The sequence below is a fragment of the Pseudorasbora parva genome, chromosome 4 (assembly GCF_024679245.1).
Source record: "Pseudorasbora parva isolate DD20220531a chromosome 4, ASM2467924v1, whole genome shotgun sequence".
In the NCBI taxonomy this organism is placed as follows: Eukaryota; Metazoa; Chordata; class Actinopteri; order Cypriniformes; family Gobionidae; genus Pseudorasbora; species Pseudorasbora parva.
The window spans coordinates 51,493,058-51,510,992 of NC_090175.1; the positions used below are offsets into that span (position 1 = coordinate 51,493,058).

Genomic DNA, 17,935 nt, shown 5'->3' on the forward strand with positions numbered 1-17,935 from the left:
TTTAATCTTTCCATATATATATATATATATATATATATATATATATATATATATATATATATATATATATATATATATATATATATATATATATTTATGATCTTGCATTGAGGGTCACCTGGGCAGGGATGTGATTTTCCCCCATTTCTCTACACAGAAGCGTCGCGGTCCGTTGCTGCCCCTGAGGGAGGCAAAGCCTTCGTACGGGATACTGGATGTCCCGGTCACAAACTGAGACAACAGAGACAATTCAGCCAAGGGTCGGAGTACACAGTCTTATTAAGAGTGCTCACATTCCTCTTCCAACACTCACCTGGAGCAATCTGAGTCTCTGCTCATTGTTGAACCGCTCCACTGCCGCCCAGAACCAGCGAATCACGATGTGGTTGTCATGGTAACCTGGAGGGGAAACCAATAAACGTGTTTATTGTTAAAATGTGACCTATATGGATGACAAACACTGTTAAAAAGGCCAACAGTATATCATGCGGATAATATTTCAGCCATAAATCAGAAACTTCACATCTTGACACCACGGGTCTCACTATGTTTTCGCACAGATGTGGACACTACTAAATGCATGATATTACCATCATGGTGATCATTTATTACTGCTGTAATGAGCCTATCAGTCTGTTGTTACCTCCTCTGTACTCGGTGTTGTTCCTCCAGTCTCCCAAATCAATCTCTGCCGTTCCTGCGATCACCAGCTCTAGCTCGCGCGCATCAAACACCGACACCAGCCGCGCATCGACAACCTGCAGCAGCCACAGCAGTCAATTCACATCACAACACATCTGCTGCAAACTCAGTGCCACTTCTAAGATGATAACTATAAAGATATCATTTAAACTATAAAGATAACAGCACAGTGAAACATTGGACACTTGTATAGTTATATCTATCATTTTTGTTGTGATCGGGATTTAAAACTATGGTGAGTAAATGGGTCACTGTACAGTTGCACCTGAAGATATTTTAGAAATGAAACTCATCAATCATACATTAAACCTACTGAGCTGTATTAATTAATTTATCTTCTTTCTCATTTCATTCAAGGTCACACTAAATAATTTAGGATTTTAAAAATACATTTTTATTCCTCATTGGCCGACTTGTTCTTTTGTCAGTGATGCTAATTTAAGGTTACAAAAACCCGTAAAAGCATAACTGATGAATTTTAGAAATAAGAGAGAAAAGTCTGAGTCTTTTTTCATGTCCCACAGAAACAAAAAAGAAAACAACATTAGGGGGCGGGTAAATAATATATATTTATATTTCTGTAGCTTATCATAATGTGAGCAGGTGTTATAATCATATAATGACCAGGCTACCTGAATGAAAAGCTAACATAATCTGATTAACAACACTGACATTTAAAAGTTGACCCTATAAAAAATCATGAGGTGTTTAATATTATGACATAATATGTGTATATGAAGGTCACGACTATAACCTTTAGCATCAAGATTGTATGTAGTCATAACACTACTTATATTAAAATAGTTTTTGTATAATACTAACAATATTAAACTATAAAACTCTTAATATATTGCCAAATTTAATGTTATTAAATAATACGAACTAACAATATTTAATCCTTAAAATGTTGCCCCATTTAATATTATAAAATACAATTAACTAACAATATTTATTACATTTAACTCTTTTAATCATGACACATTCTTTTCAGGATGTTTTGATGAATAGAAAGTTCAAAACAATAATTTAACAACTTTTAGGAAAAATGCAAGTGTTCACTGCCAAACTTGATCAAATTAACGCATCCTTGCTGAATTAAGGTGTTCATTTCATTAAACAAAATATTTTTTTTCACTGACCCCATACTATAGAAAAGTAATGTACTAGCAAGACTTGATTCTATATTTAGCAATGCATTTGCAACAAAAATTGTACAATGACCCATATTCATCAAACAGAAACTCAATCAAAAAGCATTCTGGAAAATCTCTGGGCAACTCTACATGGCATGTTTATGTCATGTTCTTAAATAACGATCAGACAGGGAAACATCCGGAGTGTTGATTCGATTTCAGTACCTCATAAAATCCTCGCACGAGACTCTCCGTCTGTTGGACCACACCCCGCTCTATACGCCACTTCACCATCCGCTCGATGTACTCCTTCTTATTCTTCTCTGACACAGGGATATTGGCACCACCAGGCTTCAGCTCGCGCTCTGTGATCTAACACACACATGCTTCTGTGAGACAATGCTGAGAGGTTGTGAAAGCTCACAAACAGCGGTTTGTAGTCGTACACTGACCTGTCCGAACACCTCCTCGTTGACGGTGAAGGTCAGGTCCAGCATGTCCTCGATGTCATTGTCCTTCATCCACTGAAGACTCTGATGAAACTCTTCATCAAGATACTCCAGATCACTAAGATCACACGGGCTGCACACACAGGTATCAACAAACATATATGAACATTAAATAATGGTTGTGAGGCTAGTTAAAGCACCCATACATTTATTAAAGATATTTCAAATGTATGCTTGTATTGCTAATAATTAAATATATTAAATATTCTTAATGTGTGTATATATATATATATATATATATATATATATATATATATATAAATAATGTTAATCATATTAATCAATATTTTAATATAAGTAGTTTTATGGCAACACTTACTGTATGTCCACTAATGTCCACATGGTTATCATATTTAACCTTTTTGGGGGGATTTTATTTCTATTTTCTATGTACTAAAATATTAACCAAAAATTAATCCGAAATGTTTTTTGGCACTCACATCCGCAGCAGGCCTTTGTAGAAGGGTCGTGTGAAGAAGGCATCCAGCAGGTATTGATGGATAAGGGCGAGACCCAGAATACGGCCGCTAAACCGAAACCTGACGAGAGAATATGTTTAAAAAAACATTAGGATACATCGAGTCAAGCACATTTTAAATATTATTTTTAAATACTGGATGTGCATGAAAATGTAAAGTGTGCACTCACCACTCGTGATGGTTGTCGACAAAGGCAGACATGGGGCTGATCTGGACAGTGTAGGTGTCATTGGCCGAATACTCAAACAGGCCGTAGTATGGGTTAAAAAGCTCCCGTGACACCAGAAAGAAAAACTCTCGTGATGGGCCACTGTAGTCCAGTCTGAACGGGAGCAAAAATAAATAAAAAATTGGTCCCCAGGAGGAAAACAAGTTATAAATCATACTAAGTGGTGTTTATAGAAAATGTAAAAATGCTAATAGTTTTCTGTGGTGGATAGGTTTAGGGTTAGTGGATAGAATATATAGTCTGTACGATATAAAATTCCTTAAGTCAATCGAAAGTCCCCATAAAACATTAAAACACAGCGACGATAATAAAAAAAAATATACAAGCTTAACTTCTAATTCAATAAATCATAATGTGGTATATTGCATTATTTTGTCAAATCGATTTTTTTTATATATTGTCATATAGTGTAAAGTCCGGGTACACTGACCCCTCTTCTCCAACAAAGCTGACGTAGAGTTTACTTCTCTGTAGATCTTTACGAGAGTAGCACATGATCTGATTGAAGGCGTCCTCCAGTAGATGATCTCTGCGGATTATCAACCTAAAACAAGCACAACAAGTTAGCATGAGAGTGAAAATGTCTTATAAAACAAGACCTCACTTAAACTACAGAAGCTTACTTGACTTTGCCTGGACCCTGTCCATAGCCTTTAGTCTCCAGTTTGCGATAGAAATTCCTAAGTTTGGCTTCAAAGTCCCGTTTGTACGGCGCAGGGGCCCGAGCGTTGGCTCGTTGTGTACCTGAGAGGAAGACGTCATGGTTACAAGAGAGTTTGGTGACTCTGACAAGAACCAAAACCAAAATCAGCTTGTTCTCAAGCATAGATAAATGTGTAGAAAATGCGTAGCTTATGTAGACATATTCAGGATTTATTTGTCAAATCCGAGGGCTCCTTACAAATAAGATTTATTTTATATACCAATACTTTATCCTAATTTATCCTAAATTTAAACATAAAATAACTGAAAAAATACATAACTGAGATGTCCATTATATCTCCTGAGATAAAAAAGAACAATCTCTGAGCAATAAAAATGTCCAATGTCAATAAATAATTGAATGAATGATGAATGAATGAATGAATGAATGAATGAATGAATGGTCGTAGTAGTACATATGGAATAGGGTGAAAAGTACTCTGTTCTCCGACCTAGACAATATAAATTAAAGATAAAATAAATTAAACATTACTGAGAGCGACAGACAGACAGACAGACAGACAGACAGACAGACAGACAGACAGACAGACAGACAGACAGACAGACAGACAGACAGACAGACAGACAGACAGACAGACAGATAGATAGATAGATAGATAGATAGATAGATAGATAGATAGATAGATAGATAGATAGATAGATAGATAGATAGATAGATAGATAGATAGATAGATAGATAGATAGATTGAAAAAGGTTAAAAGGAATCAGAATGGTTTCCAATCGAGCAAAAAAAAAAAAAACCCTGTTAAATTTGCAGAACTCCCTGTAACCAGTGGACGGTGTAATCCCTGAGAGTCATCGGTGACTAAAGTCAGATCATGGTGAGTTCCAGCATGATTCCCTTTGGCACCGTGATGTCCGCCACACTCCAAACTGACTTGTGAAAATCAGAGTGTCAGTATGACGGTTAAAAGCTGCCTGCAGGGATTAGCCAAAAACCCTGAACTCCAACCACACAACAAATCCCAAAGAGCGGATTTGATGGATTTGGCAGCCAACAAAAAAAACCCCCAGGAAATCTGGTTGACTGAAGTCAAAGCAATGCTGCGGAAGGATTGGTAGGACCCGAAACACAATCTCTTAAATTTGAAATGATCATAATGTAAGATATGAAATTTATATATATATAAATTTATTATATATATTTATAGTATATATATTTATAGTATATATATATATATATATATATTTGAATAGTACTAAAATATTACCAGGAGAGTTCTGAGGGGAGGAGACCGGAGACCCTCGCGGTGATTGACAGTAGCTGGGGTGCAGTAAGGCATGAGGTGGCACATACGACATCACTTCCTCTTCAAACAAGCTACAGTGAGAAAAAGAGACAAAAAAATGTTTGTGTTTGGAGGCAAATGCAAGATTTCTGAGATGCATTTACATGAGAAATCATATTGCATCATTTATTAATTATTTATTTGATGATTTAGTTTTTTTAGGGAATGTATTGTGAATTGCAGTTTTGTTTTGAGCTTAAACCTCTTAAGCCTGATATATGGCTTCCGAATAGTTTATAATAGTTTATATAGAGAAATATATATATAGAGAGAAAAATAGTTTATTGAACAATTAGAGCAAATCTAAAAAAAACTTTTATTGTGCACGATATTTGATGCAGCTGGCTTATATGGCTCATTTAGTATGATTTAGTGAGAATATGGAGCTTATTTTTGAGGAGAAAAAACACCCAGTTTTATTCACCTCAGACACAAATATATGACATTTGGTGTAGTTGCTGATATTTAAATAGCCAAAAAGTAAGATAAATTCTGATAGCTTGTAATGTAAACAAGATCTTCATAACAGTACAGAAGACTATTGACATAAAATGCATATACAATCCTAGTGATAGGACTTAGTAAGATGACCTTCAATGCTCAGTTTTATGATTCAATTTCAAAACTTATAATGCAATGCAATGCAATACAATTCCTCAAAAGCCTGACGCATCATATTTGATACTCACATTTTATCTATCAATCAGATGACAAAAGACATGTAGTAGGTTGTGTAGGACAGGTTTTGATCATGTTGATCATTTAAAGGCCTTAGAAATGTGTAGAAATGATACAGTAGGCTTTATCATGCTAAACTTTACCAAATGTATACATTTATTTTCTTACATCCTTTTTTTGCTGGGTAAATTCACAGAAAATCACTGGAAGAGTACCTGAGTAAAATCACCAAGTCTGCATCACTGGAGAGGCGCGCTAAACCCGAAACGCCTTCATTACGAATAAACTGCACCTTCTCCCTGTGGATTAGAAATGTCAACATTTTCATAATCAATAGCTCAGGTCTGAGGCCTCTTTTATAATATTTCTTTGAGTCTCACCTGAGTGAGTGATTCCGAATGAGCTCAGGCTGTCTCTCCTGAAGGATCTCAAATACGTTCGGCTGCCGCAAAAATGCCACTATTTTATCATTATAGGCTATAAAGAGAGGAAGAAAGCAATTGGTCAAATGTCCAATGAAGATGCTTTAAAAGATGTAACACCACATTTTGATAAAACAATGGTTTATGAAGGATTTAACAAGATGAACAAATCTGTCTAAAAACTTCCTGATGAAGCTTGGCATAAACCGCCTCACCAACAGGAACTACATCTTGACACTGGTTGCGATTGGCTGCAAAGTTGTTGGAGGGGCGTGGCAGTACAGCCGGTCCGGCATGCCGAGGGTCATCGCCCACCTGCAGCACAAACAAAACAGGAGTGACCACTCCACTATGTGTAAAACACTAGTTTACTGCATAAATACTGTTTGTGAATACTACAGGGTTAAATCCTTTTCCATTATATATATATATATATATATATATATATATATATATATTATACACACACACACACACACACACCAAACCAGCTACAGTATTATACCCAAAATTATTCCCAATAATTATTCATACAGTAAACTTTATACCAGTCAAATTTATTTTTTTAATTGGGACCAAAATTCTCCAGAAACTTTGACCAGACCATGTTTTGCTTAAGTGTAAATTGGTATCTAATTGTGTACTTAAATTTAACAGCTGACAGCTGATTGGTTGATTGTAATCCATTACATACATTATTGCATATATTAAAATTGTCAATTAAATCTTATTTTTACAGCGCTTCTCAACAGTACACATTGTTTCAAAGCAGATTTACAGAAAATCATCATGCTAATTCTTAAGTCTAATGTTAATATCTTCATGACTCCATGCATCTTCATTCATGTTAATATTATATATATACACACACACACACACATATTACTAGGCTTCAGTTTCTTTTGCATAATTCACCAGATATTTGCTCCCTAGCGAGTGTACTTTAAAGATGAAAGCTTCATTAAGGGCCCTATGACTGAAAATCTGACAGCTCTTTTGCTAAAGCTGAGTGGATTGTAAAACTTTCCCTGGCCTTTATTCCCTGGGTGTTTATATAAGCAGGGGGACTTTTTTAATTAAGTGGGCTCATTTGCATTTTTATGTTATGAAGACACAGAGGATTTAAAGATTAGTGGAATAATATTTAGACACAATATGTTTACATGCATCCACATATGGCCAACTGACAAACGCACTCACACAAGGGATTGTGGGCGGACTGATGTGAAAATGACACTGGTGCATGCTGGGACACAGCGGAGGCCGATGCTGTGAAATTAATCAGCATATCTAAAGAGGCCTGAGAGGGCGATCTGTTCTCCACACGGCCCCGACGTGACAGAAGATCAGATTCCCTAATGGGAAACCTGCTGAGAATATTTTATAACATAATTCTAAAGATATTTTTATTCAAATTTTTGATTACTGTCCCATGCATGCTTAGCATTTTATTATTGGTTAAATAAAGGCTTGTGTTATGATTAGGGTAACCACCCGTCCCGCGTAACGCGTGCACACACAGTGTTTGAAGCCGAATTCATGCGTCCCGCAAATTGAGACCATGTCACGCATAATCAATGCTTGCTCCAAAAAAAAGTTGGTCGCTAGGCAACACGCTACTGTTGCCACACCCGCCCCTCAGTTAAACTGCGGACTAGGTTGTTGTCAATTTTTTCAATGTTGTCATGACAGCGCACGCACGTGCATACCAAACACACTGGGAAGGAACTTCAGATTCATGCTTTCCAACCCGAAAAATGGAGTCTGAGGCACCGCCATCATCAATTAAAAAGAGAAGGTGTGGGTACAAGAAAGACTGGGAAAATGAATTTTTGTGGGTAAAAGGTATTGAGGTGGATACTGAGAGGTTGTGACCTTTGCAAAACCTTCTTTCTCAATCGGACATAGAGGGGAATACGATGTCAAACGACACAGACTCAGACTTTACTAACATTCACGTTCACCATCCTTCCCCATTCTCATTCTGTGAACCTCTGGAGTTGTGAGGTTTTTTGCAACTGTTCCTGTGGTGTTGAGCAACTACAATTCCTGTTAATCCTATAATTTTATATCATAATTTATTCAAAGTTAATAAATTGTAATGAAAAATAAATAAAATTAAATAGCTAAAGAAGTGCATCTGTCAATTCATTATTATGAATCTTTATTTAGAAAAAAATACACATTGGTTGGCCTATTCATGAGCATACATAAGCATTTGATGTTTAGGGGAATAGGGCATTATTAATATACCATGTAAGATGCTATGTGCTAGAAAGCTAGCTTTTATCCAAAGCGACTTACATTGCATTTTTAAGGTACACATTTTTACAAGTTCTCGCTTTCCCCAGGAATCGAATCCATGACCTTGGCGTTGCTAGCGTCACGCTCTACTGGTTGAGCTACAGGAAAACTGTACAAACGTTCCTGCTGGATCTTGCTCTCATCTGGCAACCTCGAGTCAGGTGGGAGGGGGAGAGGGGATACAGTACCAGTTTTGGCCACAATCTTACATACACTTCCTTTAACGACTATCAGTGAGTCTGCCCGCGGGGTGGGGGCACTGCCGCGCCAGGCAGTGTCCCACATTGTCCTTCAGAAACATACCCCTTGTCCCCCCTCTTGGGCTTATGAGCAGGTTATGATATAGCAGCCTATTACCCTAGTTATGATACACAACCATTCAAATGCTATTATGCAAACTACATTTGTACATTGTATTGTGACATTGTATTGTACAGTGTATTGCCAATGGTTGCCCAAGTCAAAAGTCTCAAAGTTTAATTTCAAAGGCTAATTTAATAAAGAAATGTAGAAGTTTTTTAAAATATTGGTGAAAACCACACGGGTGGAGCTTGAATTCTAATGTGATTGGAGGAGGCGTCTCACGGGCATGTGAAGGCTCACCTCTCCTGCGCTGTGGCTGCGCTGCCGGCTGAGGTGCTGGCGGTGGGCGAGGAGGCTGCTGGGACGAGCGCTCTGCAGCGGCAGTCGTGGGTCTATGAAGGTGGTGGCCCTGCAGTTATGGTCCACGAAGAAAGGCTGAAGGGGAAACCACAATCATGTCAATCTTCACCAGAGAAGTAAGCCGAAGGGCATAAATGTGAAGCTCAAATTCATGCTGAAGCGCTCGGAAGAATGTGCCAGTAAAAACACTAACACATTAAATATTTACAGTAAGTGTTACAGTTAAACTCTCAAAGTATATTTTAAACATGCACTTGCAGCACGACCTGCTTTCCTGCTAAGCTTCCGTTATAAGCATATTACTGTAAAGCTCTTCCTGATTCATCAATATTTATGGTGTACATGATATTAATTATGCTGAAAACAATTCAAAATACCTCCAAGGAGCCAAAATAAATAACCAAATTGTGTATTGTGTATATCAAATTATAGAATTGTATAAATAATTTATATTTTATGTGTGTTTGTTTTTTGTTTGCTTCATAGGGAATAGTTTTTAATGTAAAAATATAAGGGACTAAATATAAAAAGAGTCAAACATAAGAAAGGTGGACAGTGAATAATAAACAATAGTTATTTTTATTATGGATAGTAATATATACATACATACATATTTTCATTTATTTTATATAGTTAATGTTTTTATTTAGAATTAAATGCATTAAAATGATCAAAGGTGACAGTAAAGATATTTATAATGTCATCAAAAAAATCCATGTGTTTTATTGAGAAAAAAATCTGGGTATTAGAATGATTCCTGAAGGATCATGTGACACTGAAAACTCGACTTATGATGCTGAAAATTCAGCTTTGCATCACAGAAATAAATTACATTTTAAAATAGTTCTTTATATTGAAATAGTATTTCACAATATTACTGTTGCTACTGTATTGTTCATCAAATAAATGCAGCCTTGGAGAGCCTTTGCTATCATCCGAAACACTAAAAAAATCGTAATAATTCTAAAATTCTTTGTCCATATTTAATTTGATTTATAAATGAAAGTTAAAAGCAGGGGATATAAAAGAGAGGTTATCCTGAATGTGAACACAGAAGAGATGGTTCCAGACCTTTCCTGTGTGGTCGTGTTTCATTTCCCAGCCTCGCGGAAGATCCAGCTGTTTGTTGGCGAACATGTTGAGGAAGGCAACCAGGTCTCGATTGTGCTGGTAACGCTCAAAGTGGTGCGCGTCCCGTCTCACTTTGCTGATCATGTGTTTTAGACATGTGTTACTTGTAAACATGCGGTAGGCACTCTGAGAAAATAAAGGCAAATGGTCAAAAGTGTTTCATACTGTGTTTAAGCAATGTTCAATGTGTAACAAAATTATTTTCACAACAACAAAGCATGCTACTTTTGATAGTAGCATTTCCCCAAAATTAATGACAGAACCAGATGACTGGTTAGTGACAAAAATTCCCTTAAAGGGACTGGAAATTGGTTTGTGAGTAGGCTTGCTGCGGTAGTCGGTGTTGCCAGTGTTACATGGTGTTCAGCCTTACATCGATTTGATTACATTACTTGCTTAACTGACACTCCCTCTGTCATTTTGATTATTTTTTTCTCTATATCTCCATAGAAAAAAAAACTACGGAACAATGGACGCTACAATTATAAACTGACAGCATCCGCTCTGCTCAAAACAGCACGAGTTCAAGATAAATGTGTCCTTCACTACTGGAGCTTTCAATTTGGTAAGTTTCAAATGATTATTAAACAGCACAAACTATGCAAAAGCTCCAGCCATTCCAGTGCACTAAGTGCCCGAATTCACTCGCTTGTTTTTATTCACTCCTTCAAGTAGACTATATTTTTGGACTAATGTAGGAAATAGTGCATGAGGGTATAGCAAGCGATTTTGAACACAGCAGATCAGGAGTCAGACAGCACTTTTCAAATGGCGAGTGCAAGGAGAAATGTCTGCCAAGACGGTGGCGGAGGATTTGGTGCGCAACATATTCTAAGCGTCAGTGGCAAATATCTTATCTTGTAAAATGTGCAGCCAGTACCGTCACTCCTTATACAAACAGTATGAGCGATTGTGAAAGTAAATGAGAGCGGACATTCAAAAGATATCAGTAATACTGGTGTTTTTTAATACCGGTGTAAACATTTCCTCACCGTGCCATCCATACCTGGGGGTAAAAAAGTGTGAATAATTAATATGTTTGGAGACTAACAGGGTTGGAATGCAGTACGGTGAAGAAATCTGGGCTGGTGAGAAACTTGGCGCTGGGGGACTGAAGCAGCAGAGACAACCGAGAGCGAGAGCTAGTGGGCCCGACCACACCATCCCGACGGTACTCTGAAACAGAGGACAACTTATAGTGTGATATGACAGTTAGGTTCAAACAAAAGATCGCTTTTCTTCCTCTATTCTATTTTTCTTTGTACTTTAATAACCAGCCTCATATACAAGCATTGAATCTCTATTGTGAGAGAGTACCAGGTATGGAGTGATGCAGCAGGTCGTTGTCGTCTGTAGGCATCTCTGCAGCCTGTTCGTCTGTCCTCTCATTGGTTATTGTCCTCCGAATACTCTGATACCTGAAGAAAACAGAAATATTGGCATATTTTTCATGTAACAGTTTTGTTCATATAAATATTATTGTTAAATTAGTTGGTGCTAGTTGTTCTACATAAATAAATAAAAAAAATTAATATATTATATATATCTGTAAAAAATGTGTTTACTATATATATATATATATATATATATATATATATATATATATATATATATATATATATATATATATACATGTGTTTACTTTTACTTTAATTATTTTATATTATATTTTATACATATCTTAATATTTTTGAGAAATTTAAATGTTTTCAATATTGATAATTAAAAATGTGTTTCTTAAGCACAAAAATCTACATATTAGGTTATTAATTTCATTCAAATGGTAAAAAGAAATCAAATGAATGATGCTGAATTCAATTAATTAAATATTAATATTTTATTTTATTTGCTTTCTTAATTTGCACTTAATATTTTACTTGATCTTTGTACCATACCTGCAAATTAGGAAAATGTTTATGCCACAAACACTTATTGCAAGGCATGAAACTGTATTTTACATTATTTTTAGTAATTAAGGAAATATAATATATTAAATATAAGTTATTATGGCAAAAAATAATTGTCTACATTAAAAAGCATCCTGAATACACTTGACCATATTTTTTTTTTTACAGAAATTTGTGCTTTTAAACTGATAATTTTAGATGCTACACATATTTCTGGCACAAATGTTTTTGCAAATGAAATGCATGCCAATAATTCAATAAATGTAATCACAGTAAGGGAGAGAAAGCACAAGAGAGAACATGAGAGATGTTTTTATAGAGCATGATAATAATAGCAGAACAGATTAGGTTGTTGTGGTGATTGGCTGCTGGGTGACATTTTTAAAGAGCTGTTTTTCCATACGAGTGAGGATTAACAAATGGCATTTCGGACTAGGATAAATCCCAAGATATTAGAATTTAAGGTCACTGTGTGCTAAAACTCTTCTTCACTCAGAACTCACACTAATCACAGCTGATTTCATGCCATCTTGATAGATATCTGCCTGCGTGAATACTGCGTGCACGTGCGACTGACCTTCGGTTAAGCTGCTCCATCTGTTGAATTGAGTTGGATCTCTGTAGGATCTGAGGTGCAGCTGGAGCAGTAGGCCGCTGCCAGGTGGTGGTTCTGTTCACATGATCCACATAGAAAATCCTGCCGTGGCTGTCAATTCGGGCTTCCCAGTCTACAACATACATCACTATAATGACCATGGGCACTTATATTGTTTGTCAAGGGCTTTTTTAATGGACTCAGAAGAGCTTTTTGTTATGCCCATTACAGTATGTAATTTCATTTAGGACAGTGCTTGGGTGAATCTCACACAAAGACAAAAAATATTCTCTCACTTGGCGGAAGAGGCTCATCCACTCTCTGATAGCGGCTGATATCATGACGCACTGAGGGAAGCGAACGCACTGGCTGATGGCCGTTCACTTGAGCACTGGCTCCTTCAAAAAGGCAAAATTAGTTTAATGTTGTGTTGTGAATATAAATAATGTAAACGTCAATATACTATACATAAATTATCCATAAAGTCTTCTTTTTCTCAAGTAGATTTACTCTGTAAAGCCATACAGGCATGTAAATAATTATATTTTATTTAATTATTTAAATGCATTTTTGTTTTATGCAATATATTTATTTTTTATTTAACAATATGTTTCATATTTATAATTAGTATTGATGTTGCAGTTATACTATTTTAATATTGTAAATATTATTTTTAAGATTGTTATTAATGTTCTTAATATTTATATTATTATATTTAATCATAATAACAAATAGTGATTTTATATATTGTAATATATTTAACAATTAATAAATCAGATATAGTAAGTTATAGTTAAAATATTTAAAATATTATTTTTAATATTTGTATTATTCATTTAAAAAAAAATAATAATAATTAAACTACCAAAACTAGCACTACCAAACTATATGTATATATATATTTTTATCATTCCTAACAACAACAAATGTGATATACTATTTAATATTAAAAATACTTTATTTATCTATTTATTATATTAAAATTATTATTCCTGCACTTAATGGTTGCTCTTATGCATTTAAATAATAATATATTATTATATATTATTTATTAATGTGCAGAACATTTTTAACGGAGGGAAGTTTGATCACATCTCTCTCATAAAAGTTTCCTAATGCTGATTTACTTCATTAAATAACAAGCGTCATCACAGAGTTTACCTGTCTCTTCATCTGTTAGAGTGGCAGCCTGTGCTGCGTCCGCTGGCCTCCTCGCTTCATTGGTTAATTCACTCCCTTCAGCCTGTGATGCGTTCCCTGATGCTTGTAGACTCTGCCTCCTCTGCCAGATTCCAGCATCTTCTTCTTCCTCATTGGCTGCCTCACTGGAGTTCCCCTGCTCTGGGTGCTTAGCTGCTGTGGCTCCGCCCCCTTCATTAGCTACATCACTGCCAGATGCTGAGGGCTCTGTGACTGTAGCAGTCTCTGTTGATCCTTCATCCCTAGTGACCGCCTTGGATGCAAATCCTTCCTCATCCTGTGAGAAATATATTAGGTACAATTATACAAAGAAAGGACTACACAATACAAATGTGTGCAAATGATGTATATTCTCCCTATTGCCTACCATTCTACATTCTGCATACCATATCCTACCATTTATAATATAGTTTAATTGCATGTTATTACTATAAATATATATACACACGAGTGTGAGTCTATATAAATTATTAATTATCGTAATTATATATTTAGAAATGTGTTAAATGCGATTAATCTCTCTCTCTCTCTCTCTCTCTCTCTCTCTCTCTCTCTCTATATATATATATATTTATATATATATATATATATATATATATATATATATATATATATATATATATATAAAGAGACAGAGAGAAATAATATTAATAAAAAAAAAATGTTTTTGATTAATTAATTATTATTTCAATTCTTCATAGAAGTTTAATATTTACAATAAACATATTAAAGTTTTAAAGAAATATTTTCTTCTATTTAAAGAAGAAAAATTAAAGAAATTCCATGGAACTATATAAAACCATACGGCTAACTACTTAAAACCTGCAGGGAAACTGGGGTAAAATAATTAAATTATATATATATATATATATATATATATATATATATATATATATATATATATATATATATATATATATATATATATATATATATAATTTTATTATTTTACCCCAGTTTCCATGCAGGATTTTATATATATATATATATATATATATATAGAATAATACAAACAATCAACACATAAAAGCCTTTCTGAACAGAAAAAAATTATAAAACATATTTCCATAACAGGTCAAACCAAACTAAAACCCCAAACCCTACAGACCTGTAATTTGAAAGCTGGCTGGTGTGAGGTTCCGGCACTTTGTGTTGAGTCCCCAGAGGCAGCAGCTCCTTCTTGGCTGCCCTCAGCACCTCCATTTTGGCTCTTTGTGGTGCCACTGCTTGACCCTGATGCTGTGGCTTCAGTATCTGTGGCGCTGCTCGCAGCTTCCGACTCAAGCCTCTCCCTGGCTTTCACGAGACCCTCCCCTTTGTCCTGTTCAGAGGAGGCGTGTCCATCAGGCCGTGGAGCGCCATTGGTCAATGCCGTATCCCGGGAGGCGTGTCCCTCCTCGTCTTCATCAGAGTCTATATGTAACATAGCATTGAGCCGTGTGTCAGTGGGGAAACTTGAGCGTAGTTTAGGTGAGGCGGCCCCAAGTGGTCTGTCTCCAGGGCCCTTAGGGGCCTCAATGGCATCCAGGTAGTCGTTAAGCGAGGCCTGGCGATGACTATGGCCTGCGGTTCCTTCAGCCAAATCTGGGGCTACTTCTCTCAAGAGCTGATCCTCATCAGGGTCCATTATGCACTCGTCAGTCCTAAAGGCATCACCATGCAGGGACCCTTCGGAGCCAGTGGGCGAGGGGCCCCTGGCCATTCGGGAGGAAGGATGCAAAACGTCCTCATCATCAGAAGGGCTCCCAGGATCCCCGTTCATAGATGAGGCTCCCAGCAGAGACCCCATTGCATCTACAAAATCATATGACATTGCATATTAAAACAAAAAGCCACAATTTAAAATATATTCAAATAGAAAAGTTATTTTAAACATTTTACAATATTACTATTTTGAGCCAATAAATGCAGCCTTGTTGAGCATAAGAGACATTTTTTCTGATTTTTGAACGGTAGTTTATGAGGCACCTTCATGTCCGTTGGAGGTGATCTCCACCCTGAAGTGAAGCTGTCCGCTCACATGTTCTGTCGGTAGACGGCGGCAAAGCGTGTAGCTCACATGTAGATCACTTTGTAAAAAAAATACAGAAACCAATTATTATTTCAATAAAATCTGATTTGTAATACAGTTTATAAAAACACGATCTTGTGATGCAGCAAAAATCTTTTTCTATTCTTTTCTTTTCTTTTTTACAAGTAGTTGAATTATGGAATTATTACACAACTTAAGTTTACATAAACAGCAAAGTACCTGCAGGATATGAATCAGTTGTTAATGTAAGCTCATATATAATAGAGCCTCTCAGGAATATGTAATAGTGAATACTGACCCCGCTGTGTGTCTCTCCAGCATTCTCTGCACTGGCATCGTCAGCTGACCTAAAAAGCGTTTGATGATTGGGCGACTTTTTGCAAATTTGTCCTTGACCTCAATTTCCAAAACATCCGTCATCAGTGCAACAAAAGTGTACTTCTGCAGGGGGAGGAAAAGAACAGAAGTATTCAAATTCAGATTTACAGTTAGGTAAAAAAATGTACTATGCTGAGGAAGTGAAATAATATTCATTCTTATATTAAATTTCTTATATGGTAACAAAACTTGGTTACACTTTAGTTTAGGGTCCAATTGTCAGTATTATCTAATTGCTTATTAGCATCCATATTACTAGGATATTGGCTGTTTATTAGTACTTCTACATGACCATATTCTACATCCCTTAATCCTATCCAATATCTAAACTTAACAACTACCTTACTAACTATTAATAAGCGGTAATTAGGAGTGTATTGAGGCTAGTTAAAGGGTTAGTTCATAGCCTGGGTTCCAGCCGAACTCAGCCCACCCCACAACATTTGAGCTCCGGCAGTTCGGTCTGGACTTGATCCATAGAGGATTAATTATGCCCGAACATAAACAGTTCGGACCAATCAAATTGTCAAGGCGGGCTTTCACCTTCACTATTTCTCTCTGAAATGATGATCATGTTGGTAAGTAACTGTGTATCCTTAAATAAAACATTTTACAACACCGGCAAAAAAAAATTATTTCAGCGTACGTGCAGACAGGGTTGCCAAATTTTTACAGCAAAACCTGCCAACTATTAGCCCAAAACAAGCCCAATAACCTTTTTTTTTTCTGTTGACATTGCTCCGTTGCTCTGATTGGTTGTAGGTCTATCCAATTGATGTCTTTCCTGGTTTGGTTGAAACACGCCCCATAATTACAGCCCAATGGAGCAGTATCAGACTAATATTCTGACTACAATTGAGTTTGACCACGTCAGGCTAGTTAGTTCACCCAAAAATGAACACTTTGTGGTGCCACTGCTTGACCCTGACGCTATGGCTTCAGTATCTGTGTATCTGCTGCCTCGGGAGACTCGTTTATGAAAGTTATTTATGAATATTTATGAAGAAAACAGGAATAAAGTGAGTTTGCTTCACAGGCCAAACATGAAAAAAGACTTTTAATTTTGAATCCTTGCTAGCTGAATGAAAACTTATTAACAGAGACTGCATCATTTTATAGTTAAATGGCCCTGGGCTTAAATTGCAGTTTAGTGAAACTATTCTGTGCCCCTAATGCAAAAACATTTTTTTAAAGGAAATGGGGGTGAAATAGTAAAATTCCCAAAAAAAGAAAAACCTTTGCCAAAATGGTTGCCTATTAACATCGATCAAAACGATAAAAATAAAAAAAACTAAATGCCACAAATGTCCACAAGAATGCATTAAAACTTTCAGGCATGTACAATGGTACTGTGGTATCATGAGATTCTTTGAAGTACCATGTAAATAGTGATATGCTTATTATTTTGTACAATTCCCTAGTTTTTTTGTAATAGAGAAACATATTTAAGTTTTAAGAAATATTACCAACTTCTAGTACAGTAATTTCTGAAAAAATCTGAAGTTACAGCTTTACTAAAGGACACAAAGCACTCACTGAAAACTAGTTTTAGACTGGTCA

General features: G+C 35.9%; 1 protein-coding gene across 1 annotated transcript in view; it reads right to left on the reverse strand.

Moving 5' to 3' along the window:
- The window catches only part of hecw2b (HECT, C2 and WW domain containing E3 ubiquitin protein ligase 2b), a 67,653-nt gene that overhangs the window by 6,413 nt on the left and 43,305 nt on the right, over positions 1 to 17,935 (reverse strand). Inside the window, exons 7-29 of the mRNA XM_067442188.1 lie at positions 16,296 to 16,438; positions 15,934 to 16,034; positions 15,074 to 15,759; positions 13,927 to 14,242; positions 13,062 to 13,163; positions 12,748 to 12,898; positions 11,581 to 11,681; positions 11,315 to 11,439; positions 10,204 to 10,389; positions 9,073 to 9,207; positions 6,381 to 6,480; positions 6,124 to 6,220; positions 5,959 to 6,042; positions 4,988 to 5,097; positions 3,676 to 3,796; positions 3,483 to 3,596; positions 2,993 to 3,145; positions 2,785 to 2,883; positions 2,288 to 2,417; positions 2,061 to 2,207; positions 644 to 758; positions 314 to 399; positions 119 to 231 (exon numbers count right to left, since the gene is read on the reverse strand). Coding sequence (XP_067298289.1) covers positions 119 to 231; positions 314 to 399; positions 644 to 758; positions 2,061 to 2,207; positions 2,288 to 2,417; positions 2,785 to 2,883; positions 2,993 to 3,145; positions 3,483 to 3,596; positions 3,676 to 3,796; positions 4,988 to 5,097; positions 5,959 to 6,042; positions 6,124 to 6,220; positions 6,381 to 6,480; positions 9,073 to 9,207; positions 10,204 to 10,389; positions 11,315 to 11,439; positions 11,581 to 11,681; positions 12,748 to 12,898; positions 13,062 to 13,163; positions 13,927 to 14,242; positions 15,074 to 15,759; positions 15,934 to 16,034; positions 16,296 to 16,438 — 3,515 coding nt within the window. The remainder of the gene's footprint in view (positions 1 to 118; positions 232 to 313; positions 400 to 643; positions 759 to 2,060; positions 2,208 to 2,287; positions 2,418 to 2,784; positions 2,884 to 2,992; positions 3,146 to 3,482; positions 3,597 to 3,675; positions 3,797 to 4,987; positions 5,098 to 5,958; positions 6,043 to 6,123; positions 6,221 to 6,380; positions 6,481 to 9,072; positions 9,208 to 10,203; positions 10,390 to 11,314; positions 11,440 to 11,580; positions 11,682 to 12,747; positions 12,899 to 13,061; positions 13,164 to 13,926; positions 14,243 to 15,073; positions 15,760 to 15,933; positions 16,035 to 16,295; positions 16,439 to 17,935) is intronic.